Source organism: Chelmon rostratus, chromosome 16 (assembly GCF_017976325.1).
Source record: "Chelmon rostratus isolate fCheRos1 chromosome 16, fCheRos1.pri, whole genome shotgun sequence".
In the NCBI taxonomy this organism is placed as follows: Eukaryota; Metazoa; Chordata; class Actinopteri; order Chaetodontiformes; family Chaetodontidae; genus Chelmon; species Chelmon rostratus.
This window is the reverse complement of record NC_055673.1, coordinates 18,822,574-18,850,103: the sequence shown is the minus strand read 5'-3', so window position 1 is coordinate 18,850,103 and position 27,530 is coordinate 18,822,574. Positions and strand designations below refer to the sequence as shown.

The 27,530-nt window shown below is 43.0% G+C and overlaps 1 protein-coding gene across 1 annotated transcript; it reads left to right on the top strand.

Moving 5' to 3' along the window:
• Positions 1 to 163: 163 nt before the first annotated feature.
• Positions 164 to 16,648, top strand: tent4a (terminal nucleotidyltransferase 4A). The gene is made up of 13 exons (XM_041955054.1): positions 164 to 1,161; positions 4,178 to 4,301; positions 6,128 to 6,174; positions 6,277 to 6,397; positions 7,282 to 7,389; positions 9,204 to 9,332; positions 9,668 to 9,881; positions 10,439 to 10,565; positions 10,669 to 10,772; positions 11,069 to 11,250; positions 11,641 to 11,799; positions 12,055 to 12,228; positions 13,355 to 16,648. The coding sequence occupies exons 1-13, from the start codon at positions 332 to 334 to the stop codon at positions 13,517 to 13,519; spliced, it is 2,484 nt and encodes an 827-aa protein (XP_041810988.1). The 5' UTR covers positions 164 to 331; the 3' UTR covers positions 13,520 to 16,648.
• The last annotated feature ends 10,882 nt before the right edge of the window (positions 16,649 to 27,530 follow it).

Genomic DNA, 27,530 nt, shown 5'->3' with positions numbered 1-27,530 from the left:
CATCAACCAGCCGGAGTGATGAAATAGTGGGCGGATGGGGGGCGCAGTCATCGTTTAAGAAACCCCTCGTAGAGCGCATGCGCATGGATTTGAAGCGAATACGCCATATTGAATTCCCGTAGGAAACGGCTAGCATTTTTTTCCCAACTAGCGGTGTAAAAGGGCCACTTTATCAATGGTCCTAATTCGGTTTAATGTTTAAATACTCCTCTTTTCATTACCCCGGACGGCGCAGCGACCTTTGAAGGGTCCAGGAAGCGGCACAGATTCACCACGGGCTCGCTAGTGTTAGTTGTATACTTGTAGGGGGGATACCAGAGAAAGAAGTTGAATGGATCCGAGGGTAGCTTGGATTCAGCCCGAACAGAAAGGACCTGCGAACGCCTTATGGATGCACGTCTGGGAGACCTCTCAGGGAGTACGGACGCTCTCCGCTCAGCAGCAGCTCCACAATCAAAACCACAACCAGTGCGTGAATTACGCCGCGTTGGATGTTTTAAAAAATGTGGCGACCGCGATGGCATCGGGCAAGAGCGTTTGCAGCAGCAATGGTAACGCTGCTGCCAGTTTGAGCAACGGCAGCAGCCATCACAGCATCATGAACGGCACTACTAGTATTAACGGCACTGCGATTTCCTCGCTGGGGATAGCGCTCTCCAACGGGAACGTACATAACTCCTTTACCCCGGCAAACACCGCCGATCCAGGTGAGGGAAAAACCCTGCCCCAGAAGACGGGATCCGTCTCCTCCTCGTCCTCCTCGCAGGAATCCGGCACGGACAACCCCCCTTCCAGCTGCTCACTTGAGAGGACTATGGGTGGAAATGTAACGGGCAACATTAATAAAAACGTCGGGGGTGCCAATCTGCTTTTCAGCGTGAGCGACAACATGGACAATAATGTCAACCTTTACCACCATCATCACCGTCACCTGCAGGAGCACCCGGCTTTCAATTTACAGCAGATTTGCGTGAAGCGCCATCAGGTTCTCCCCTCTGTACCTGTAAATCACACACACAATCACCACCCAGGCCGAAGGAAAAGTGACAACAAAGCGAGCACTTATGGGATGAATTACTTGCTTTCAAACTACACTAATGGTAATTATGCGAGCACTTGGACGCCCTGGAAGACGAGGAAATACAACCCCGGGGTCCTCGGGTGAGTGGCTGAACACTTTAACTGCTTTAGGATTGAAAGGCTAACAGTAAAGCTTGTCTTTCGCTGCTGGTTTAAATGGTGTCAAGTGTGTCAAGTATTGTGGTACGTACAACGTGAAGTAGCTATTCGTTTCCCAGCACAAATATATGTGACAGCATACCGAGCATTGCAGTGTAAACTGGAGTTGCGCTGTTTGCTGGATGGCTATAAAGCTAGCCTACCGTTATATTAGTCGCGTAAAGACAGCGATAGTCGGCCCAAGCAAGACCGGAAGTGCTATGTATTTGTCTGCTGAAGTTTGAACAGAGCCGTTTAAAAAATGCCATTTTCCAACAATCCACTATCAGGTACAATAACAAAGCACATAATGTGTTAATGTGTTTAATAACAGTGTAAATAACATCATGGAATTTTATTTCTATTTTTTATGGGTGATTTATTTGGAAAGTTTTCACCGGAAATGCTACTTTCTAGCTTGTGTAGTCCGTTTGTTAGCCTTACCGGGTAGCTAACTTAGCTAACGGTTTTCCCATTTGGCTCCATATTGAAGTTAAAGAAACATCCATTTAAAAACGAATTGAATAAACTTTCCCCCTCTGTCAAATCGAATTAAGCCGAAATCGAAAGAAAAATTCAAACTTTAAATGTTAAACCAAAATAAACATACAATACTACAGCATGGCCAGATTTTAGCTAACTGGGTTGGGTAACATTTAACTTGTGTAATGGCTTGTGAGGTAACTGTTCATTCACTCTCGAGCTCTGCGCTGATTGATTGATCATAAAAGTAATCAATCTGCTTGCAGCAAGCATATGATAACACTTTGCGTTGCGTTTAAGTAACCTTGGTTAATTGTTTCCATTTTATTCCATTACACTGAATAAAAGTGAAATAGCGATTTATTAGTACGTGGAGTTATTTAAATCGTCTTTACTCCACTGTATTCACTTCTGGATAATTGGCATTTAAACCCAAGTTATTCTGTGTGCAGTCACAGGTAATTCTATCTTTTTCCTGGTTATTTGACGTGAAGCTCTCTATAAATGTGACATAAGAGACAGGGGTGGGACTTAATGCACATATGTCTTATAAAACTGGCCTAAGTAAAAACATCAATTTAGTTGAACACAGTTTGAGCACAGCTCTACTGGAGTATGTATTTTCAGTTTAATGTCACTTTTTTTTTTTTTTAACCGTTTTAGAATTTTGACTGATTAATGGGTGTTGTGAGTGTGACATTATGTAGTAACAGTTGTGTAACTGAATGTATTATATTTTTCCCTACAGTTATTACCGTAGTCATTTGCTCTGACAGATACCTTCCTCATAAACAAACAGACAAGGAACTTCCAGATGTGTTGCAGGACCTTGTGATATTTGTAATGGCTGGTTGCACCCATCTGGGAATTTTCTGTACAAGGAATTGGTGTTTGTCATGAAAGCTTTTCCACACGATTAATCCGAAGTTTCACAGTAGCCTTAACCATAAGTTATCTTAAAAAATCAGTTTCTTATTGATATTTTGTCCTGCAAATAGTGAATAAACACAATATTTAATTTTCTCTGGGTGCTCATGGTTGTGCAAGTTTTTTGATGCAGGTTTTGGCTTGTGCACTGACTAGTTTTGCAGTAGTTTGCCTTCAGGGGCACCCTTTGAAGTTGCACACTGTTGTATTTGCACTGCAAATTGAAAATGCAAATCATTGTGTAGTTACGCAGCTCTGATATTGTTATAATCCGAGATGAGGTTGGATTCTATTCATTCATTGATATCACAGTAAGATGCATGGCTGTCATGTTGGTGTGGTTGTAGACTGCACCAGTGAGCTCCATTGATTACTTAAACTCTGAGCCCTAAAGTTGTTGGAAGAGATGATGTTTGACTCTAAACTAGTTTAGTCAGGGGTGGCTGTAGTAGCAGTTCCTATTTTGACTGTGTGGGGCCCAACAATAGCCATGCCCTCTGACAGCGGTGGGCATGGATACGCCCTGGCTTGCTCGCAAAGAGTTTTCCACCAAAGAGTGGGCACACGGGCTGCCTGCATTTCCTCCAGGGCTCTGGTAATTGATTGTGACAGTCTCCCTGTTCTGTATTTCACACTGACATCATGGCATGCATTCCTAGAAAAAAAAGAATGGCCACAGGGTTGAACAGAGTTCCACTGTTCGGAGGCATTTGGCTGGCCAGAAATCTTTACATTATATGTTCGCCAGTGTTGCCAAACACAAAGCCATATTAGCAGTAACAATAAGGGCCGGGACTCCTCAGGCACACTCTGGATTATGTGGCCTTCAGTGTTTTACCAAAGCCTATGTTCACATTCCTCTCAAAACCTCAGAGGTGTGTGTTGTACCTGTGTCTTAATGAAGGCCAAATGTCCTTACTGAAAATGAGATAAGAATTCTGCACAGTCCTCCCTCTTTAATGTCACCACTTAACTTCTGTCTTCTTTCTAAACTAGTGGTTATGTTGAGTGCTATGGTTACAGCTGATGTTATAGATAGGTCTATGACTATTATTAAGGTTAGTTTAGAGAAGTAGGCTTTGACTCGAGTGATTTGTGTTCCTAAAAAACTATAAGAACTTGTGTTTTGTCACGATGTTATGTCATTATATAATGAGAGTGATTTTATTTGGATAGATTGTCATAGTCGAGATACACGTGACAACAAGTAAAGTATCAGTTCCTGTACAACATACTATGCTGCAGCTTTGATTCCCCAGCTCTGGCATGATGGGGTTAATGAGAACAGTGCTAAGAAGGAAGCATATCTTGGGCCATCTGGAGACTTTTTTTCCCTCCTTGCTTCCAAAATGTAAGCGAAATCTGGTATGTGTGTAAGTCAAGTTTTAGGCGATATCCTCATGTGATTACCAGTATTAAGAAAGAAAAATCAAATTCTCCAATTCAAAAGACATGATGTATAGTTCATTTCTCTAATCCTGGTCTGTGTGCAGCAGAATTGTAAAAGTGGTGAGAATAACCCTTATCTGTCATCCTCCTTTCTGTCCAGACTCCACGAGGAGGTGATGGACTTCTACAACTTCATGTCTCCTCGGCCAGAGGAAGCAGCTATGAGGAAGGAGGTGGTGAACCGGATAGAGATGATCATCAAGGAGCTGTGGCCCACTGCAGATGTAAGACAAACACAAATGCCTCTGTTTATTTGGATTAACTTTCCCTCTCTCAGGTTCTTAATATCTTAGAGAGCAGTCTCTTAAATCATGCTCCCTCGAGGAGCCAGAATTATTGGCACACAGACAAACTGTGATCTAAGGTTGCTCATAAATCTTTGTTGACATACTGCGTTTCTTTTTAAAGGTGAGGCAGTGTTTATACAAGATAACACTAACCTATTGTATATTTTTATACTGTTTTCAACTCTCTAAGTACTTGATTTGAGCTAGATTGGTCAGAGCTTGGCAAAAAGTATTACATTTGCCTTTGGTTATCTTAATTATGGTTGAAATTTAGGTTAGTTGGTCTGGAGTGGGACACTTTTATAGTTCATGTTCTGTGAAACTTAAAGGAAAAGGTCGACATTTTTGGAAATATCCTCATTTGCTTTCTTGCCAAGAGTTAGATGTGAAGTTTGATACCACTCCTACGTCTGTGCGCTAAGTGTGAAGCTGCCGCCAGCAGCCGGCTAACTAAGCTTAGCACAAAACCTGGAAACAGGCACGAACAGCTAGTCTGACTTTGTCCAAAGGTGATGAAAACTCCCTACCATCTAAAACCACCTAATTAACATTTTATATCTCGTTAAATAATCTTTACAATCAACAAAGTGAAAACAACAATTTGATGTATTACTGTGGGGGGGTTGTAGCGGACTGTTTTCTTGGTGGGGCCTAATAACTTCCTGGAGTCTCTACTGGTTGTCTAGCAACTGGTCCTGGCCAAGGAATAGTTTGGCACACAATGTCATTCAGGGAATTTTTTTAATTGGCTGTTAGTTATGTTAGTTGTCGCCCCTTAATAAGTAAATACATGAGAAGTTGTAACACCTTTTTAAGAATCACACTCTTATTTCAGTAGTACTGCTGCTTGCTACTTGAACCACATTTGTTAACAATGTGTGTGGGGTTTTTTTGTTTTTTTTTTAAGCTAACCAGGAAGTGCATTATTCTGATGTTCATTGTAGTTTTCATAGACAAAATGAACAGGTCAGAGAGTTGAAGTCACAAAAAGTAACACAAAAGTCATTGTGTTTTTAAGTATACGTTCATTTATATTTTGAAGTTCGCTCAGTGTGTGCGTGTGCAGAAATAGTGATGGAGGATCCTGCAGCTGGTTGAGTAATGCAGCGACGTAGGGTTGACGTAATGCCCCCTCTCATTACTTAATCATGTAAAACACGCGCAGTGGTGATTTGTTGGCTGCCAGTCTTCCCCTTCCACCGTGAGTCAGATTGTCAGGTAAATGGATCAAGCCCGTGATTTGTACCAGCCTCCCTTTTCATTTCAACCGATTAATCCTGGCCTGTCTTTGTGCTATTGCCTTGTCGTATTTACCAGACGGAAAGGGAAAGAACTCTACTCTGCTTCCTTTGGAGAGCTTTCGCTTGCAGCCCCCAAACACAGTTTTTTTTTCCCTAGCCATTGTATACTTAATTTGGCAGCATACTTAACTTGGCAGCGTTTACTGTCTCAGAAGTGGAACCCGGAAATACCTTGTTCCTGATACTTTGCAAACATTTGAATTAGATGAATACATCATCGTGACAACTGAGCTGTGGTACAGGATGATGCAGGATCTGTACTGTCAACAGCATGTAGCCAAGCCCATTATAGTCAGCATGTGATAGGAGAGGCCACGAAATGTGTTTGGGTGTTGTTTTTTGTATATCCCACCTTTAGCCTATATGTGTGCGTCTGTGTTTGTGTGCCCTCTTTAAGGCTAAAAGATTAACTGCTGTGATTTTGGTCATCTTTTTCATTTTTCTTCAATTTGATTTTTCCAGGTCCAAATATTTGGCAGCTTCAGCACAGGCCTGTACCTTCCAACAAGGTAAGACCGCGGTATTTCTGATTAAAGAAAAGTGTTCTTTTGCATTTTGCTGGCCAGTATTTTGAGATTCTGATATCTGTTTTTTGTTTTTTTTGCCCTCAGTGACATTGACCTAGTGGTGTTTGGGAAGTGGGAGCGCCCCCCGCTGCAAGAGCTGGAACAAGCTCTTCGCAAGCATAATGTGGCAGAACCTTTCTCCATTAAAGTGCTGGACAAGGCTACAGTGAGTAGTAGCGGGCTTTGCGGATGCATGTCCCACTGTGTTCATATCGAGGCCTTAAAAAAGCCACCCTGTTTTGCAACAACAGATGTCCATCAAACTCACATGATTTCGATAAAATGATGATATGCTAATGTTCCTTGTACACTGATGTAACGATTAATATTCTGGCACAATAGAATTATTTGACTGTTAATTTCAGTCTTCCTCAAGCTTTTATTCTTCACAGAAAGTGATAAAATATTACAGCCTCAGTAAATGGGAAACCAATTGGAATAAACCCAATCGGAATTTGGCAGCACTTTTTATATTCCTAGAAAAGTTCTCCTGGACTTCAGATGGTTAGTTAGAAGTATAAAGCGTTGGCTCCTTCACTCTTTTATCTCCATGGAAATATGAGGGGGAAAGAAGACTCTCAATTAGTGTCCTCCATCTGTTTGCATGATAGATGGCACACAGGCAGTGTTGTGTGGTCATCTTTTCTGTTTAACTGTAAATATACTGTTTATGCTCACTGTAATATTAAAATTGCAGCAAATACTTAAAATAGTCATCAACTACTCTCTGTGTTGTTTTGAAGTTGAATCACTGTTTTGAAAAGGCCGTGCGATGTGGGGAGCGACTCTGGTGGAAGCGTTTATAGCTACAATCCCACAGCTCTGTAGCATGCCCTATCATCGCACAAGCAGGCTAACCATTGTGAGGTGCAGTGCTGTCTCGACTGACATGATAATAAGCAGTTAATGGGGGAATTTTTCTTTTTGGATGAGCTATACCTTCTAAACGGCTGTCAGTCACGACAGATTTTTTTCCCCTCTGATTTCAGCACACAGTGAAAGCGTCCTTAGCCGACGAGTTGACCACTATGTTTTTTTTTCACCGTTCAGGTGCCAATCATCAAGCTGACAGACCAGGAGACCGAGGTGAAGGTGGACATCAGTTTCAATGTGGAGACTGGAGTCAAGGCCGCAAGCTTCATTAAAGATTATGTTAAGGTGAGCTATAGCGATGGTGATATTGCTGTCAGGATCTACAAGTCACAGGTGCACTTGTGATGTACCGTCAGTTAGATTTTATTTAATCATTAAATCAGACCAGAAGGCATCGTGTGAGGCGCAGAAATCCATTTGCACATTTGGCTGCTGCATTTTAAAACCAGATATGGATTATGGATTGAAGTCTTCACAGAGTAAGTGAAGTCCGTCCACAACGCACATCAAAAGCAATACATAGAGATGGAGGAAGAGAGCAGGAAGAGGTTATGTAGACACACTTAAATAAAAGCCACCAGAGGAGTCACATAATTACCATTTTACAGTGAGGTCTAAATACAGAACTTTGGAAATTCCCTCTGCGAATCAGGCCAGCCAGCAGTTTTAAAGCATGACGCTTTACTTCAGTCAAATCTCGCGTCGGCTCGGCTCATTTCCAAAGCAAAGCTGGAACGGACCCGAGCAACTGTGCTCAGTATAATCTCCACTTGACTCAAACTGAGTATGTGTGTTGCTGAAAACCTCGCCGCCAAATGTACTCAGCAGAGGTGAAATCCACCCCGTGGCTGCGACAGGATTCCTGCTGAAGGTGGATCTCTGCCTGCTTTAGTCACGGCTGTAGTAGCTAATGCAGGAGAGGAATTCCAGGTGCCGATGTTCCAGCACGCTGTCAGGTTTTGGCTTTTGTCCTTGGTTGTTGTTGCATTTTTTTGTGTGTGTGTCTGTTATGGTTTTTTGGAAATTCGTGTCACATCTTGAAAGTTGACAGCTACGCTCGGCGTCAATCTAGCGATAGTTGGTGTTGTTAATGCATGGGTGTGACAGACTCCAGTGTAGTCTTGTCATTGACGGGCCAACTCAAAGTTAATCCTCATATGTCAGGTTCCCATGCAGCCAGCTGGAGCAGCGTTAATTCCCAGACTTGTTCTCACTTCTTAAAAGCATATTTGAAAAGTCAACCAAGCCCTGCTGCTCCACTGGCACAGATATGCACACACATACTGCCAGGAGGTTATGCCTCCTTTTCAATTGGAAAATGAACATATTTGTGATTCCCATTCCCAGGCCCTCTGGGGTTTCAGCACATTATCAAGTGATAGACACTAGGAAGCCTCACTGAATACTTTTTCAGAACGTTTGGCCCAGTTGGAAGCTAGATGGAGTATTTATTTGGTAGGTGGGGGGGAAACAATTTATACATAGCATCGATACTAATTATGATTATGCTGCCTCACTAAAAAATAATAACATTGAATCATTGCGGTTTCAGTAATAATTGTGGCATCAGCAGGGTTTTTTCCTGGTTTGGCAGCATTCTAATTTCCGAAAAGAAAAACAGCGTACAGTGAAGTTATTGCAGAAATATGACTAACGTGTAAAACTACCACAGGCAACACAGCATTTCCACTCTGAGGCTGCGGGTAGTGCAGGTGATTCCTGACCAGAAACTATCCACACATTTACTGAATGGTTGCAGAAGATCGCCTGAATCACATCACGATTTACGGAATTGAACTGACAGAAATTTGAAAGGCAACAGTAATTGCCCTTGAATAAAATCAGCATCCTTGAATCACAAATCGAGCAAATCAAATTGATATTTAGCCAAAGATTAACACCCCTGCTGTTGAGTGATGTATTATAATTAGTTGTATTTGAATAGTAGTTTAGTTGAATAGTCCTGTCTTTAGCTCACTGAACTGAAACCGGAGCCAAATTTAAATCTGCTTTTTTTTCTTTTTAGGATTCCCTCCTTACGTCGCGTTCGACTAAATCAACTGTTCTCATTCCCCATCCGTCTCGTCTTCTGCTTTCAGATGTATCCAGTGCTGCCTTACCTGATCTTTGTGCTGAAGCAGTTCCTGCTGCAGAGAGATCTGAACGAAGTCTTCACCGGGGGAATCAGCTCTTACAGCCTCATCCTCATGGTCATCAGCTTCCTCCAGGTACAACATGATACAGACACACACACACCCCTGAAGAAGAAAGTAGGTCTTGTGCAGGAATTGGTACTTTGGAAGTTATTTTAGAGGTAGCAGCAGTGCTTATGAACGTAAAAGTGCTTATAATGGTGGTGGCAGTATTACTATTATACAGTTGTATAATAGTGGTCGTGTTAAGATAGTAAAACTAATGCTAGTAGGAGTAGCAATGACAGCATCCACAATGGTACTAGCAGTAGTTTCCCACATATTCAGTGTTGTTCACATCACATTCACTAATGCATAGTAGCACTTGTTATAAATACATACTAATCCAGGCTTCTGTGCTTGCTCTTCAGCTCCATCCTCGTATTGATGCCAGGAACCCCAATGAGAATTTGGGCGTGTTGCTGATCGAGTTCTTTGAGTTGTACGGCCGCCATTTCAACTACTTGAAAACAGGGATTCGCATCAAAAACGGAGGCGCATACATAGCCAAAGAGGAGATCATGAAGGTCATGACTAACGGATACAGACCATCCATGCTCTGCATAGAGGACCCACTGCTTCCAGGTGTGTGTTTCACAGGTTTACAGTGATTTCAGTGAATACAGATGGTACTTATGCTGAAGAAACAGCTGACTCGAGGAACACATACGTCTGCAAACAGAACATTTCAAGCAGAAATGCATCCAACTGCAGTAAACTTAAAAAGTGTTCAGCATTGTTGTCTTAGTTTTGTTTGATACATGCAAAATCCTGATCAAAACATGCACCTGGCACCCATGTAAGGGTTCAGTGCATTTGTACAAACTTGTTTTAAGTGAAAAGCAGTTAGGCTAAGTTTCCTGCTTAGAATGAGAGCCACAACCACACTTAATTAACTGAGAAGTGGTGGGTGTGTTTGTTTTATAGAGCAGATAATGACTGCGTCATGCGTTCCTGGGATATTCTGCCACTAGGGTGCGCCATGAATGCAAAAAGTTTATGTCTTGTAATTTGCTGCACAAATTTGTTTTTGGATTCATAAAATTTTATTATTCATTATTACAGCAAATCTAAATTTCTAGAAATGTCAGTTACAGCTATATTTAACACTATCTTGTTGTGTTTGTTTTAACCTTTTGTAGGTAATGATGTGGGGAGGGGTTCCTATGGTGCCATGCATGTCAAGCAGGTGCTTGACTATGCCTACACTGTCCTGAGTCACGCTGTGTCCCCGCTCGCACGGTCGTATCCCAACAAAGACTCTGAAAGGTTAGAATTCAATCCATCGAACAGCACTAAAGATATCCGGGATAAAAGTGGTGCTCTTCTAAAACCTCGCTCTCTGTCTCTCTCCCTCTCTCCTTCCCTGCAGCACCTTGGGCAGGATAATCAGGTTGACCCAGGAAGTCATCGACTACAGGGAATGGATCATTAAGAAGTGGGGGGGCAGGGATCTAGCTCGAACAGACAACAGAGGTGTGATTTCTTACACTTTAATATACAATTTTACTGTAATGAAGAAAAACTGCTTGAATCCAAGACTGTATGAGGAGTACAGGACTGTGTACTTTATTCTAATTAGGGAAAATGACTACCTTACAAAACAGGTGGGAGTGGGGGCAGTGCATTAAATGAATTACACCTAATTGAACAGCTTGAGTGTTCAATAGATTCCTGCCAAAAAGTAAACTTTTTATTCAGAAATAATGAAATCCAGTGAGCAAAGCATGCAGAGTATGTGAATCACTCACCCTCTCATTCGTGTCTTGTAGTTTCACCCCCCAAGGAGCCAGGGGCGGAGCAGGAGCCCTGTGTGCTCGGCGGTGGCGTCGGGTCGGAGGAGCAGCAAAGGGACTCGGTGTCGCCCCACAGCGCAGACTCCCCCATGTCCATCTCCAGCCCGCAGCAGCACTCTTCAGCCTCCTCTGTCTCCTCGCTGTCCGGATCAGACAACGTAAGAAAACACACGCAGGAATAGCAGATAGGCACACAGAGAAGAGTTTATTAACACAACGGCTGCTCTGTTGAATTTCTATGCAAATATACACAGTGCAGTCTGCAGACAGCATGAAATACACGCGACACGACTGACAAACTGGTGAATTTAACTGGTACATCACTGCAGATAGAATTATAATACAATTCCTTGTGATTGTGCAGTTGACATCCAACATAATGGAGTAATACTGCCCCCCACCTGATTTTATTCCCTCCAGTCTGCCTAATAGAAGCACATCCAATATGCACCTAATGTGATTGTTTTATTTAGATTGAACCACATTGTAGCTACAAGTGATTCACACAACCTCGCTCATTACCTTGTCCTTTTTGTGTCATATGCCAGGACTCTGATTCCACGCTGCCGTGTCCCATCCCTCCGCCAGCCCTGCCTCCATACCCGTCTTTCCCCCCTCTGGGCCTGGCTTTACCACCAGGCCTCAGCATGGGCACCAGCAAGCCCGGCATGGGAGGGCACCATCTCCTCATGGCTCCAGGCTCACAGGTTAGCACACAGCCACGGCTACAGGAAACGGGGATTGCTTTTGTTGCAATTACGTGGAAATTAGGAACGAGAAAAATGACGTGGTGGTTGGGGTTTGAAGAAGAGAATGAAGCGTAAAAATCAGGGTCAGGAGTGCGTGTAACATTTAAGGCCAAGTGTTTAGCAAGCACACGTGTACAGCATTTGATAAAAACAAGAACAACTGGACTCTGTCGCTCTCTCCTGTAAATAATTATCATCCCTTCTGTCCTCCAGGCCCGCGTCTCACTGCCCGGTGGTCTAGCCATGCACTCCATACCTGGCAGACAGGTGTGTATAGACACCGGGCTCCCCCCCTTCTTCCACATGCCCCCCCCAGCCCATGCTCATGCCCCTGCCCCCTCCAGCCCCCAGCCTCTGCCCAGCCCCCACTCCAGCCACACACACAAGGTAGGCGCCGGATGCCACACGCACACTCAAACACACTGTCAAGGCATACTCGTCCCTCACACACACACACACACACGTTCACACTCTTTCCATCTCATATTTTCTGTCTCTCATCTCGCTCTCCATTCTCAGTCAAGTGTCTGATTTGTCTCTCTCGCATTCATTTCAAACTAGCCACCTAATGGCTTACATAAAAGTGCAATAGCCATCTGTAGTCTATAAGTGATCAGAAAATCAATAACAGTATTACTGCTACTACATCTGGTTTACACCTGTTGCTATGGGAACTGACACAAACAGGTACATTATCCAAAACAGTCATCCAAATTTTAGTTCTTACGGCCGACTGGCTTATTAAATGAGTATTTTGATATTTTGGGAATATATGTTTTCACTGTCTTGCCAAGAGTTAAATGTGAAGATCGATACAATTCTCATAACTGTACGTTAATTATGAAGCCACAGCCAGCAGGCAATTAGTTTAGCTTTGCATTCTCACTGAAAGCCAAGCTGTCCAAAGGTTAAAAAGAGACACATGCATACCAGCAAATAGTCTGGAAAACAAGCCCATTTAAAACCACAGCTTGTTGTTTTTACAGTTGTTTTTTGTATGGACTGACAACATTAGATATACTGTCGTATAATGCTGATATGGAGAATTATTATTATTATTATTTTTTTTGTTTGAGTGCGCCAGGCTAGCTTTTCCCCCCTATTTCCAGCAAAGTCGTACCCCCTGCTCGCTGTAGCTTCATATTTAGCGTGCAAACATGAGAGTGGTATCATCTAGTAACTATTATCTGGTATCTACCTAAATGTAAAAAAAACCAAAAAAAAAAACAGGTTTTGCCCCCACATTTAACAGCATCATACCAGCAGCGTGCACTTGCATAGATTAGATTGCTTGCTGCAGTGCGTTGCTAAAGGACAGAACAAGCCAGGTTGAACTTTTGACCACAGGACGCTGCATTTTTTGTCTTTTTTGACACAGTGCTTGCTCGGTCTAATCACAGAGTAATTTACTGCAAGTCAGCCTGCAGGGTTAAATGTTCTGTCCCTTTTGGTGCATTTTCAGTAAAGAAAATTCAAGTTTTGTTCCTGTATTTCTTTTCTCTCCACTCCTCAGAACGGAGTCAAGTTCAACGTGAAGGGCTTCCACAACCCGCCGCTGGTCAACAACCCCGTTCTGGCTAACCGCGGACACACACACGCTCACACGCACACACAGTATCACCGCAACACTTGGCGACGCAGAAAGAGGGACAGCCTCCCGGTCAGCCTCAGCAGATAGAAACCACTCCTCTTCCCTGCACTTTTTCCTCCCTCTCCTCTCTGGCTGCAAGACCCTGGCTCTTCGTTTGTCTCGAAGGAGGGTGGACAGGCAGACAGAGGACCAGAGACCAGCAGTTTTCACTCTGGGGCTGCACGACGTGGAACAACAGCCCTCAGCTCTGCACCTCCCTCCTACTATCTCCACCTTTCCTTTTCTGCATGACTTTTGTTCACAGTTTTGTAGTTTCAGTATTATTTTACTTTCAGTATTGTTCCTCATCTTCGTTTCAGGTCGGTTCCTCTTGTTTTTGTTTATTTTTGTGGGACTTAATGGTGATGCCATTGCCAAGTTCTTGACCTCGTCTTGACCCTTGCAGCCAAGCTGCCTGTGGTTCAGTGTTAGGGCTTTTTTTTTTGTTTTGTTTTGATAGTTTATACACTTAAGAGCAAACGGTTTTTCATTTTGTGCAATAATGTTATTTTTCTTTTTGGGAGCTAAAGTAAATGCTTATTTAATTTTGTGTGTGTATATGTAAAGGCATTTTTATACTGTTTTATTTTTGTAGAATTTTAAATTTTGTTTACGAAACCTTTCCCCAGGCAGCATCTCTGGAGTGTGTGTGTGTGTGTGCGTGTGTGTTCACCAGTTGTTTCTGTGTGTGTGTGCGGGAGTGTGTGTCTATCATTCGGTTGAGATGGACCGCAGTTCAAAGGCCCCCCTCCTTCTCTTCTCCCCCCTCTTTGCCTGTGTTGTTCTGTCTGATAAAGAGAAGCCGGAGCAGAAAGGGATACGGAGCTCCTATCTTGATATTCCTTCCATTTTTCTTCATCTGTCTTGTGAAAATGGGCGAGGTTAACGTGATATTCCTCGTGAAAGTTTTGTTCCTCGGCCCAGTTAGTCTGAGGCATTCTGGAGGGAAGCGGAGGGATGAAAATTGCACCCTGGGATATCCTGAGACACGAGGGGAGAGGATGTCCTTCTGTTTTGTTCTAAAAGAGGTAGCTCCTGAGCAGATGTGTGTGTGTGTGCGTGTGTGCGTGTGTGTGTGTGTGTGCGCGCCCCTTATGGGGCTGTGTTGTTGCCATATTTTGTCAGTCAGGGGAAGGCTGGCAGTGGCCTGCTGGTTTCTTCTTGGCCATCTTTCTCTCCACTGGAGGCATTTTTAAAGAATAAGCTTCCACACAGTGCAGGATTTTGGTCTGTTCTGTTAAACATATATGCTAGCGCGTTTTCATTTTTGTGCTCGTCTCTTTTTATTACATGTCGTAGGAGGGTTGGGGCCAAGAAGGCAACAGCTTATCTGACTTGAATTTGAAGATCAAGATTAGGGTAAGAGGGCAGAAAGCCACTGATTCCAGGTCAGAGAAATCCTCTTGTTCTCTCTAGTTGAGGGACGCAGTTGTGGAAATCTGATCCCCAGGGCTGAGGTCAACTCTCGCCCGCAGCTGTAAATCAGTGCAGACCAACACTACGATGCTCAGCGATAAGGGTTTCTCCTTTGTGGTCCTGGACAAAGGAGAAGGAGGGAGAGGGAGGGGGAGTCTTCCTGAACCAAGGACCCTAGTGAAAGGGAATTATATTTTGATTCCATTCAGGAATCTTGTGTATATTTGATTGCCAGGTACTTCCGCTAATTGTTTGCAATGCCTTTCTTTGTGTTTACTTGGAGTGTGTGTACGTCGTTTTCCGCGAGCACACCGTGTCACACAAATACACACACATACAGACAGGACTGTCGAAGGCTGTGACTCGCCCAGAACACTACACACGCTGGTGTTATTACTATGCAAGTGGATTATTCTAATTATTGTGTCAACTCTCTTGTCTTTCCATTCGTTTTTTTTTTGTCTGTTTTTTTTTTCCTCCAAATGACAAACACTGCTTGTTGGACTGGAGCAATGTTACTGACTGTCAGACTCGCGAGCAGACTCGTGTGAACTCAAACCGCATCCCCTGACCCCCGTCGTATTTGTATGAAGGTCCCGACATGTTTCAAAGTCTAGTTTTCTACATGTGTCCATCAAATGTAAGGAATGGGGGATGTTCATGTCAATGGTTGGGTCTGGGTCTGTGTAGTGTGTGACATAGTGAAACGTGTGTGAGAAAGTATTGAGACTCATGACTTGCCACCACTGTTTTTTTTTTTTTTTTTCATGAGCAAGTGCACCCAGAGAGCGACTTGCACTCTGCAGGTGCACTCCAGAAGGGGCCAAAGTGTCCACCGACAATTCTTTACCTTTTACTGAGACTGTTCAGTACTGTTACACTGTTTCTCGTTTTCTTTGACCCACGGCAACTCGAATCCCTCGGTCAAAACTGCACCGGGCTTCAATTCAATCTCAGATGAAGGGCTTCTGTTTTGACCGACGGCTCACAGGCAAAGGAGTTTATGAGCTAGCCATCACCTCCAGCTAGAGAAATTAAATAATCGTTGAGCAAGACCCTGTTATTCCCTATGGATGAGCATTTTTCCAAATAATTATTTCCACCCATAGGGAGGTGATCATGTTTTGCCGCATGAAATACATGCAATCCTCACCCACTATAAATTGGATAACAAGGTGGATGTGGTCGACAGGCCCTTTCAACTCTTTCAGACCGCATCCCTGACAGCCACGTCTGCTTTTAGAGATGAGAACCAGCACTGATGAGGCTGAAAATGAAATTGGTTTCGGGAGGTTGTTGACTGGGTTAGAGTTGCCTTCATCTTCACAGCAAAGACTTGACATGCAGTATCCTAGGAAGTCTGTATGGATTAAAATCTCTGTGCATCTCAGCGGTCCAGTGCAGCCCGCGCTCTGTGCTCACTTTTCCTTCGTCGCTCTCTCTTTCTCTCTCTCTATCTGATGGTGGTGGTGATTAAACAAAGGTCTTGGTTGGGCTGACGCGTTGCCTTCACGACACTGATTGGTGTGGGCGGCGGGAAAGGGAAGCAACACGGAGTGGCTGGGACCGCTGAGATTTTGACGTACACATGTACATGTAGATGCAATGTAATATTACCCCCATTGCAATACAATGAGGGATTTTAAACTGGCGGCTGCTGTTCAGAGAAAGGTGGCAGCCCCTCTATGTCCTGGCTGATTCATGTGAGCAGTGGCCCTCTCAAATGGACACCTAGCTTACCCGTGGCCAGAGGGAACCACTGCCCAGCTTTTTTTTTTTTTTCTTTTTGACATTTTTATGTAAATATATTTTTTTCTATTTTATTTTTTAATAAACATTTTAAAACTGCCAGTCATTGTGTGTTTTTTGAAGTGTATTAAGATAAAGTGTACTTAAAGCAGCATTAATGCCATTTGCCAGCAGTATAGCAAGATGTAAACACAACATTGGTACATTATCACCAAGTTGTGGCGAAAATGTGTTGTTTATATACACTTTCACAAGACACAGAGCAACAACAATGAGTCGGATGAGTGGGTTTGTTAGTATAAATGACTCCTTTCACATTACACATGAGTCATTTGACCTATTGTTCATTTAATGTCAAATATGGTTTGGTGCAGCTTTAACTGCCATTCTTGAAAGCAACCTTTTTCTAATTAGAACTACCCAGGCTTTGTGATTCCTCTCATCAACACCAGGTGGCGCACGTGTACCGCTGCTGGTGCCGAATTAGCAGAGCCTCTCAAACACAAGGCTGCTCCACATTGCTGAGCTCGCTGGTGTCTTCAGTACGCTTAAACCCTGAAACCAAATATAGAGGCGTTAACTCCACGCTGCCAGACTTTGTCCACAAGCTTCACATTCAGTCACAGCAGGCCTTCGCTGGATGTCAGGCGTTTGTGTGTGTGGTTTTGTTCAGGATTAGGTGTACTGGTAGCGGTGCTTCTCATGATGGAAGAGAATCAGTCCAACCAGCTCTGAAGCACCTGCCGTGGCATCTTTGTGACGATCCTGATCCTGATGTGACCTCTGAGCAGTGATGTGGCTGCACTGCAGCGGATGCGTGAAAAGATTAGACCAAAAGCTTTGGTTGAACAAGCTGAAAGGGGCCAAAATGCAAGAGCATTTGAATTGTAAACCTGTTCAAAAGTGAGACACAGAATCTTGTTCAAATCAAGTGAGGCTGACTGACATAGATGAGGATGAGAGGTACAAGATGAAGAAATTAGAATTTTCTGGAGTGCTCTCAAGAGGAACTAAAGAAGGTTAAAACGAGTCAAGAGTTCGACATATTGAACCTTCCTCGTCAGCTTAAAAATCACTATTTTCACCAGTGATACAACCTGAGGACAAAGGTCAGCAGTCCCTCATCAGACAAAGCTGAATTAGACCTCTCTGAGAGAAAAAGCTTGATGCACAGCTGAATGAACACGTCAGTGATTAGCTGCAGCCGCACTTGATTTGATTCTTCCACAGAAAAAAGCTGAGAGATCAGGCAGATGAGATGTCTACAGTACACTTAGCATATAAAATTTAGTTTCCTGGCTGTGAAAAGGAGCATATTTGTACTGAATTTTGTTAAGAATATTGTAAATTATGCTGTACACAACACAAAATCAAATACTTTTCAGCTTTTAAAATACAGCTTTGTGCAGGGAGTTTAAAGCCGCTGTCATCAATATCTTTGTGTCAGTTCTACAGAACATTTCTTTGAATTCATTGTTTTGGTTCACTCTCACTGTTCTCATCAGCACTATTTTCTTTATTCTACCTGCCCAGCACCAAGCAGCAGACAGGCAAAGTTAGCAGCTGGCTGGGGAACATTGTGGACTAATCGAATTAATCAAACTAATCAATTCTCTCGGAGAAGAATGAAAATCGGGCTACATTTTCCCGAGGATGAGAAACTCGGCTCCAGATGAATGCTACTGCTGCTCTGTGTCTGCTCAGTGTGTTAATAAGCCGCTGTTTGCTAACTGTTTGTTTAACCAGGAACAGCTGCTGTCACTCTAAAGCCAGCGACACACCTCATTCAAATCCAACAGAAGCAAAATGAAACGCAATAAAACCGCCGTGGTTCATCTGTCTGCTGTTCCACCAATCACTGACTCCAGTCTCTCCCTCCTCTCCTGATGTTTTCACATCCAACCCGGTGAATTCAGGGTTAATTTCGACCAACCACAGTTGGCGCAAAGACGAGCCAAGAGAGTTTTGGTGAGTACGGATTAGAGGTTTTCTGATGTTAAAATGATTGTTTCTGTAAATGGAGTCTGGTGGCATTGGTGACAGCGATGTAGCGGCCGTTCCTGCTTAAATAAGTTTAACATGAAGGTCCATCTCAGTTTGTTAGTGGCCAAAACAAGCACTTTTATTAGAAGTACTCTGATGGTGTGCAACCACACCGAGGGATTACATTGCACCCAGGTTTATGGCTCTCAATACTGGTTTTAAAAAAAACAAGGGAAAGTAGGTTGAAAAATACCACAATTACCCTTTAATATGACTGAATAGGATCAACAAAGAAGAGGTTAGGGGAATTTAAAAGCACATGAATATGACGTGTTTTTTCCTTCTTTATGTTCCTGTGATTCATCTTACATCGCTCAGATTTAGCTTGTGACCCCTGAGGAGGACCCCCAGGTTGGGAACCAGTGCTTTAAATGTTGTATAGTATATCTGATATTGAATTTTTTTTTTTTTGTTTGTAATTTCTTGCTTTGCTTTCAAACCCAGCAAACCAGGGTCCAGGGCTTAAAACGGCCTTATTGAGGACTGTATTCACAGTGTCTGTGCAGAGATCCCCGTCTCCAGCACTTAATGATGCTGGAGGTATTTATCCAGGGAGTCTTCAAACCCAACGATCAGCCACTTCTCAAGATTTTGTGCTGCAGAGGATGGAGCCAAACCGCATTTTAACAAGCCTTGTAAGAATCCCCCGAAGAATTGCAATCAAAGGCAATTAAAAGCCTGATTAGCTTAGCATTTTGTCAATTCCCAGATACTTTGGGTATCTCTCCAATAAGGAATTTTTGTCAAGGGATCAAATGCAAAACAGGCTGAGTGTACAGAGTGGTTTAAATTACTGTGTTTGATTGAGAAAAACATTGCATGTGGTCCTTAATGAATCCCACAGTGTTCGTCTTAATGAGGAATCAGGAGTTGTCAGTGTGGGTGGTATATCTCTCTCGCTCTCCATCACTGCCTCTCTCTCTTTCCCACCTTCCCACCTTGATTGCTACTTATCTAGGTCATCTCTCAGTGTGTTTTAATCACCGTTGGGTTGAGAGAGACCCAGTTAGGTGATGAAGCCCACTTTTCTCTCATCAAGGTGGGAAATCTGCTTAATTTTTTGCATGTCATCGTTCCTACTGCAATTATCATTGTTCGTGCCCAGCTGCATCTGTTCCAATTCAATATTCGCAAGATGCTTTTTAACCTAGATCTCCTTTTGGCCTCCAGTATCGTCGACAACCTCCGATTACATGACAGGGCACAGAAGAGCAGACGTTCGACGTGCGTGTGCTTCAGTGAATCCGTAAGACAGGGCTGATCTCCATCCCTGTTGATTTCCCATACGAGTGAAAGTGACTCTGTGACACCAGGCAGGCACAAATAAGATTGTCCATACACTGATTTGTGACAGTCCCGGTGGGCGTACGACTGCTTTGCCATTATCGGCGTACTTTAAAACGGCAGCACACAGAGGAAACCGTGCTAGAATCCAATCGTTATCCTCTCTGTTCATCCTGAGCTCACGCTGCTCTCTGTTTTAAAAAAAAGTGACAAGCTGCAGATTTCTCTCAGCAGGCCTGCCAGCACCATGCATCCTAATTATTCATTTGATTACCCAAGACAAGTTAAAAAAAACAAAAAAAAAAAACACCCTGATTGTTAAACACAGAAGAAATGCCTTGGAGCCATGCATTAAAACAGCACAATAACAAGCACATGTGCGACTTAGCACAACACACAAATACCCTTTATCTCCATCACAAAGCATCTGAGCAGGTCAGATGTCTCCCACTTTGCACCTCAGGCTCCACTGTTTTCCAGCTCCCCATCTATAAATACAGCTCATCACCCTCGGCAAGCATCATCAATCAGGAATAGACCGGGACCAATAGATCGTACTGATCAAAAATACATTGTCTGAATATATATACAGTTAATATTTCAGTACTTTGGGGTTAATGCACCCACAAAAAACAAATAATGCAATATCTTCTAAAAATATGCTCTTAATTATTCATCATGTCATTAAAGCTGCACTAATTAATATTTAAATAAACAGTGGTTGCTTGTACTGATGAACCCACAGAGAAGTTCACCCAGCTCTCAAGTTCCCCTTAGGTCTATGGACCCTTTAGCCTATTTTAGCTTTTTGTTTTGGATTTCTGGCGTGCAAACTCTCGCTCTGCTCTGATAAAGCCACTGTACGCTACCTGTCCAGAGCTAGTAGCTAAAGAACCAGATATTCCCAGATATTTACCAAAGCATTCCCCACATTTCTTGCCTGATTTCTCTGAGCTGTTATCTATCTCCAGCTCTAATTATGAATGAATGAATATGATCATTATTGGTGACTTTAATTTACACATAGACAGTAACACAGATAAAAGGCTACTGGTGTTTCACATCTATTGGAGGATCAAAACAAAAACCACCATGGAGAAAACTAACTCTAAAGAAACAGGTCCACTGTGATATCTTTAAAGAAGTCCTTGTATAATATAATACAGCAGTCACAAAATGCCAGAAAAAAATTGTAGCAATGCAAGAATTCTTTTTCAGCTGTTGAGAGTCTCATAACCCCAACTACTCCTCAGATCACCTGAACGCTACAAAATAAATTCAATGAATTTTCTGCCTGTTTTAGAGATAATCATCATCAGAACATCACAACAAACATTACTCAGAAAAGGATGGACAACGAACAACACAAAATGCGCCATGAGCTGCTTTACAGCAGTGAACATGGAAATGATCAAGAAAGTCTGTGAAATAAAACCCTCTACCTGTGCTCTTGATCCCATTCCCACTACTTTTTTAAAAACAGGTTTTTAACTGTTACGCAGAGGAGCTTTTAGCAATAATGAATCACTCACTGTTCACAGGAACCTTTCCTCCAGCTTTTAAAACTGCCGCAATTAAACCACTGCTGAAAAACGACGATTTAGATTCTGTCATCTCTAACTACCAACCTGCCTTTTAGATAAAATGTTTTTAAACGGCTGAATGGTTTCCTCTGCAACAACAGAGTGTTTGAAAGGTTTCAGTCTGGTTTAAGGGCCCAGAACAGTACGGATACAGGTCTAGTCAAAGTTGTGAATGACCTGAGACTGAACAGTGATGAGATGAAGCAGTCTATTCTGCTGGACAGACTTGAGCACTGGGTTGGTCTCTCTGACACAGTTCTTTAATGGTTCAGGTCTCAGTCTAACTGGTTGACAGTTCTATGTGGATTATATCTCCTCTAATAAAATAGAGCTGACATGTGGTGTCCCACAGGGCTCTATCTTAGGTCCAGTTCAGACTCTATATGTTACCTCTTGGTAATATTATTAGATATCATAACAGAAATTTCCATAACTATGCAGATGATACGCAGCTATATATGTCTGTTAACTCAAATGTCTACAGTTCTATCAACAGTTTAATTGCATGTATCTCAGACATCAGCTTGTGGATGACTCAGAAGGTCTTACAGATAAATCAAGACAAAACACAGATCCTTGTTATTGGAGCAAAAGATGAGAGAGAAACTGTATGAAGAGCTAAACCTACTCAACACAGAGGAACATTGAACCTGTTACCATTTACTCAGAAGTTTTGAACATCACATCATAAATGTGACTAAAGTGTCGTTCTATAATTGAAGGAATATTTCCAGAGTCAGAGCGTTTCTCTCCCTGGCAGACAGGAACAAGTTAATCTATGCTTTTATCTCCAGCACCCTGGACGACTGCAAAGCTCTTCTGTCTGGGGTGTCTTAGAAAGCTATTGATATTGGTTACCCGTCTGTCACAGAATTCGTTTTACAACTCATTCATTGGTTTTTAAATCACTGAATGGCTTTGCCCCATCTCATCTGTCCAACATGGTTAAGACATACAGTATGTGCCTGCTTGGTCTCTGAGATCCTCTGACTCAAACCTTTTGATTGTTCCTGAGGCCAGAACTAAAAGGCACAGAGAGGAAGCCTTTGTTAATTACGCCCCGACCTCTGGAACAGCCCTCCCTGAACGTCTGAGGGCTCTAAATCTGTTGACAACTTCAAACGACACATCTTTTTAGCATCGCTTTCTCCTGAAGTGTCTTTTCTTTTTACCTAACAGTTGTTTTATTTTGTCTCATCCGTTTTTTTTAACTCTGCCTCATGTTATTTTAATTTATCTTTATTTCCTTGTTTTCATTGTTTTTGCTACATGAGTTAATAATATTTGTTTTTATGTTATGCACTTTGTGTAGCATTTCATGCGTGAATTGTGCTTTATAAATAAAATAGGTTATTTTTATCATTATAGTTGCAGTATTTCCCACAGCACATGAAGGCAGCATAGCTCCATCGTATTCTCTCCATCTGCTTATGTTGCCTCGTCTTCCTTCCTGACACTGTGCCGCTGTCTGTATGTGGGAGGGTGTTGATGCAGAATTAGCGTTTTGGGGCCGCTCTTCCTCAATGTGCGCTCATTCTGTCACCGCCTTGAATGCTGAGTGTGTGTGGAGGGGGTAGCAGGTGGTCAGCACCACCACACCTGTTGTCAATTTGATGGAGTAAACGAGCTTATATAGGATACCCTGTTTGTATGGGGATTTGACAACACGGTAAAAACAGGCTCACTGTTGCTGTCTGTGTCCCACACACACTTGCTCATATTCGCTGGTATGTGTGTGTGTGCATGTGTGTGTGTGTGTGTGTTTAAGCTTTGAGGTTGTGTCCTCAAGTTTTCGCTCCCTCCTCCCCTCAGAGTCAAAGTTACACTTGACAGATTAGCTCCACTCCACAGTGATGCTTCTGCCCATCTTGGGGAAGTGTGTGTGTGTGTGTGTGTGTGTGTGTGTGTGTGTGTTAATCTTGTTAAAGGCTGGGATTCCCCTAATTTAAGCAACGTTGCTCAAGGCCTCATGAAAAACAACATTTATCACACTGAGCGAAGGACAAGTTGAATAAAAAGAAAATGGCCCACAGTTCAAGCTGTCTCTCTCTTGCACAATTACAAGAGTGCGCACACACACACACACACACACACACACACGCAGTTCTGAGCTGTCACAGGGGTTGTGTTTGTGTTTGTGTGCAAGGAGCTCTGCTCAGTTCATTAATCTTCTCTTTGTTGTGTCAAGGCAGACCTAATTAGATTACATTACACACGCTTATTCAACTTATTCAAGGCGACCAAGCAGGAAGCATATGATATGTCGCAATATGTTCGGAGACTGCACACACACACATGCAGACACCAAACGCTGCAGATCTAGACCTCATCACACGTTTGTCAAATGCCTCTGTTGCCACCAGAGGGGAGATTTGATGCCACAATGAAACACAGATTCACACCAATTTCCACGGCGTGACAAAGCCGTTGGGACAGCGCAGACTCATAGTCACTACAGAGGCAGAATGAGCAACGCTGAACGGCTGTGAATGCATCGCGCTCCATGTCATACAGCCATCGGCTTGTCAGGGGGAATCTGGGTTATTGTGATGCGTGGCTCCTGGCGTCAGTCATCCCTTCTATCTCGCTGCCGTCTTTCCTGTTTCTAAAATAAATATTTGGGCCTGGGCTGTTCCAGAGGGCCTGATCTTTTACAGCAGCACCCTGCTTTACATTCACAAGGTTACTGACACTGAGAGCTTGCTCCTCTCCTGGTTGGCCACTGGAGCAGCAGGCTCGGCCATTTTTGAGACTATAGTTAGTGTTGGTGTTGTTGAAGTGCAGTGCATGACCTTTTAGATGTTTATTACTTAAGTTTACTTTACGGTATGTAATTAATCCAAATGACAAATATTTATCTGATATCTTTTAATTTACATCAGTATTTAATTATATTTTTTTCATAGTTCTCATCAACTCCTCATAGGAGAACAGTCGGCGGCCATTTTCTCCAACTAGCTTGCCTTCCTGCACCGCAGCAAAAAAAGAAAGAAAGAAAGAGAGAGATAGAGAGAGCTGGACTAAAACAACTAGTAAGTGAAGAAAGTTGGACAACTAGCAACCTAAGGACCGAGATAGCTAAAAGATGAGTTTTACTGTTGTCAGGTGGCTATAAACTCAGCCCCAGATGAATGCTAATGTAGCTGTGTCTGTGCTGTTTGCTAGCACATTAGCAAGCTGTAAGCAGAAAGTATAGCATGATACTAATACTGTACATTGAATCTATACACAGTTCCTGTAAACTGTTTTGGCCGTTAGCTAACATTTAATATGCAAAAACAAAACATTAACAGGGGAAGTTATAGTAAATAATGCTGTGGCATTAGCATGCTAACATTGCTGCTAGCATCACCACCGTCAACTTTCACTTCTGAATTCGTCCACCTGTGAGTAGCTGCTTTCGTTACTATGTGCGGGGCTTTGCAGAAAAACGCACCTTTTTCATGGCGGACATTTTGACTCGCCGTCCACGGGAAAAGCACAGGTGTGAACTGAATCAGGCACATCTAAATGGAAGTAAATAAAGTCTTTGGATCCAGTGCTGTTGCTGCCGTGGTATGTCAACGTGTTTGCCCTGATGAGATGGATGTCGTTGTTAGATGAAAATCAACAGCTAAACAGTACCGGCAGCGCTTAATCCAGCATTTACTTCTGACCTGCACGGAGCTTTCTTTTTCTGTTCTGCAGTGTGACTAAAACAGGAGAAAAACATGGAGGTGAAAAACATTGTGGTAGCTTGGCAGTTAATGTTGAGCAGGACATGATGATGAGGGTATCATTATCATTACCACTGTCATTATTGTCCATGAATTTCTCACCGTGTCACTTTCTCCACAGTGATTGATTTCCCTGCTCTGTGCTCTTTCTGAAAACTGAAAATATCTCCTTCTTTGCTTCCTTTTCTTTCTCCAGCCACACGAACATTGAAGGGCCACAACAGATTTGATCTCAGCACTCCTGGATTTCCAGTTGTTTGTATTGCCGATCCACGAACTGAGGCTCATTGTGCACTATAATTTCTGGGACTAAGAAGCTATGAATGCTGCGTAAGTCCAATAATGTGATTATTTATCCCTTGCGCATCATTTCTCACATATTTCTAATCAGTGTTTTACAGCACACTCAATGACTGCATTTGCATGCACATTCCAAATATGACAATATTCTGGATTTGATAGGGATCCTGTAAACAGCATATTCTGTTTGGATATTCTGAATTAGGCAGATTAAGACATGTCAGATATGCTGATATTTTTCACGTTTTAGGAGCATTCTTTGCACATGTGTACAGCGCATTTGGAGTGAGTGTCTCATTTGGGGTTTTTACTGCAGTTTGTGACACACAGCCTCTTGCTTGTTTACAGTCGTTGTAAACAAGTAGCCAACAGTTTGCAAGGCTGTGGTGGAGACGTACGCTCAAAAGGAAAGGCCACATGTCTGGTCTGAAGGACGGACACACCTGCCGTTAAACATTCTGAAACTACAACAACAGGTTTTTGGATATGCACAAGTATCATGACAAATAATTGCGAACGTCTTTACAATAACCGCAGCATGCACGGCTGCATGTAAACAAAACCGTTTGCAAAACAAGGAACATGCATTTTCACTCAGTAGAAATATGCAACATGCAAACGCTGGAATATTTTGTGCATGTAAACGCCTTCACTGTTACATTTTGGGATTTTCAAAATGACAAGGAACGTCTGAAGGGGAACTGACAGTTGGAATAAGATAAAATATGGTGCACTCTGGTCTACTTGTTGTAATAATCTGCCCTCAGGACCTTTTCATTCATGTACTGACTGCATCATGTGTGCAATCAATCAAAACAAGGCAACACTGGAAATAGGCTGCCAGAACTTCATTGTGTAGCCAAGCTGGCAGCAGGGCTCTAGCGGCGGCAACGCTGAGCAGTCTGTTGGTCGTGCGGTCCAAATAGAATTTTGCAGAGATCCCCAGACAGTATTTGACTTTAGATCCCCTGAATCCTTTTCTAGCGCCACCATTAGGTTGACTTTTTTTTGGTTTTTGTGTGAAGAGAATGAATCCTCCTGAGCAGGTGGAACTTGTCTCATCTCAGATACCTGGCGCTCCCGTCAGTCAGCTGTCCTTTTGGGTTCAGCGCTTATTGACAAATGATAGCATGCTAACACGCTGACCGTGGTAAACATCATCCGCTAAACGTCGGCATGGCTGTACAGTCTGTTCCATTTGTAGAAGTCCTCAGCGGTTTGCCCGCAGGCTGGGTGCGTTATTCACTGGGGATGATATGTTTGTTGCTTTGCTTATGGCTGCTTGTGATTTTTGCGACTCTGGGACACAAGCCTTCTCTGTCGCCCTCACTTTGACTCCTGATAAGATCAACTGCTCTCTGTGTGCAGTGTTTATCATTATCAGATACACTGCAGACTTGGCCTTACCAGACCCTCTTTTCCTCTCTCTGGCGTGCTAAAGGGAAACTATGTGGGTTTGACACATTGAAGTGGCACGGCCATTTTCACACTTCACAGAGCATCACATGTAGAGGGGAGAGAGAGGGACCGCCGCGGCAGAACAGGGCTCCAAATGAAAGGGAGAGCGAAATGAAAGCTGGAAGGAGGAGAGGAATATTGGGATTTTGGTTCGTCAGATCTTATTTTACTCCCACCAACCGACGCTGCTTCTCTCAAAACTTTCACTCATTACCAGCTTTCCCTTCCCTCTCCTTCCCCAACCCCCCGTTTGAAGCACCAATCTCTCTTCCTCCCACACTCTCTCTGTCTCCTGAGGTTTTTCCTTCCTGACTTTGTTTCTTCTTCCTCTTCCTCCCCGTCCTTCCCCCTTCTGTGTGTGTTTTTCTTTCCCTTCTTTTTATCTCGTCGCCGGCTGCTGGATGGCATTTTATTCTCTTTCCCTCCACTGTCTGCTGCTCTCCTTGGTTTAGCGCAGCTGTTACAACCCATCTCACTCACTCACTTTCACTCTGCTTTTCACACACACAC

Bases quoted from the DNA above. Each gene is read 5' to 3' on its own strand.
- tent4a (XM_041955054.1), top strand. From the start codon at position 332: ATGGATCCGAGGGTAGCTTGGATTCAGCCCGAACAGAAAGGACCTGCG. The intron at 4,302-6,127 runs GTAAGACAAACA...TGATTTTTCCAG, and splicing joins AGCTGTGGCCCACTGCAGAT to GTCCAAATATTTGGCAGCTT. The intron at 6,398-7,281 runs GTGAGTAGTAGC...TTCACCGTTCAG, and splicing joins AAGTGCTGGACAAGGCTACA to GTGCCAATCATCAAGCTGAC.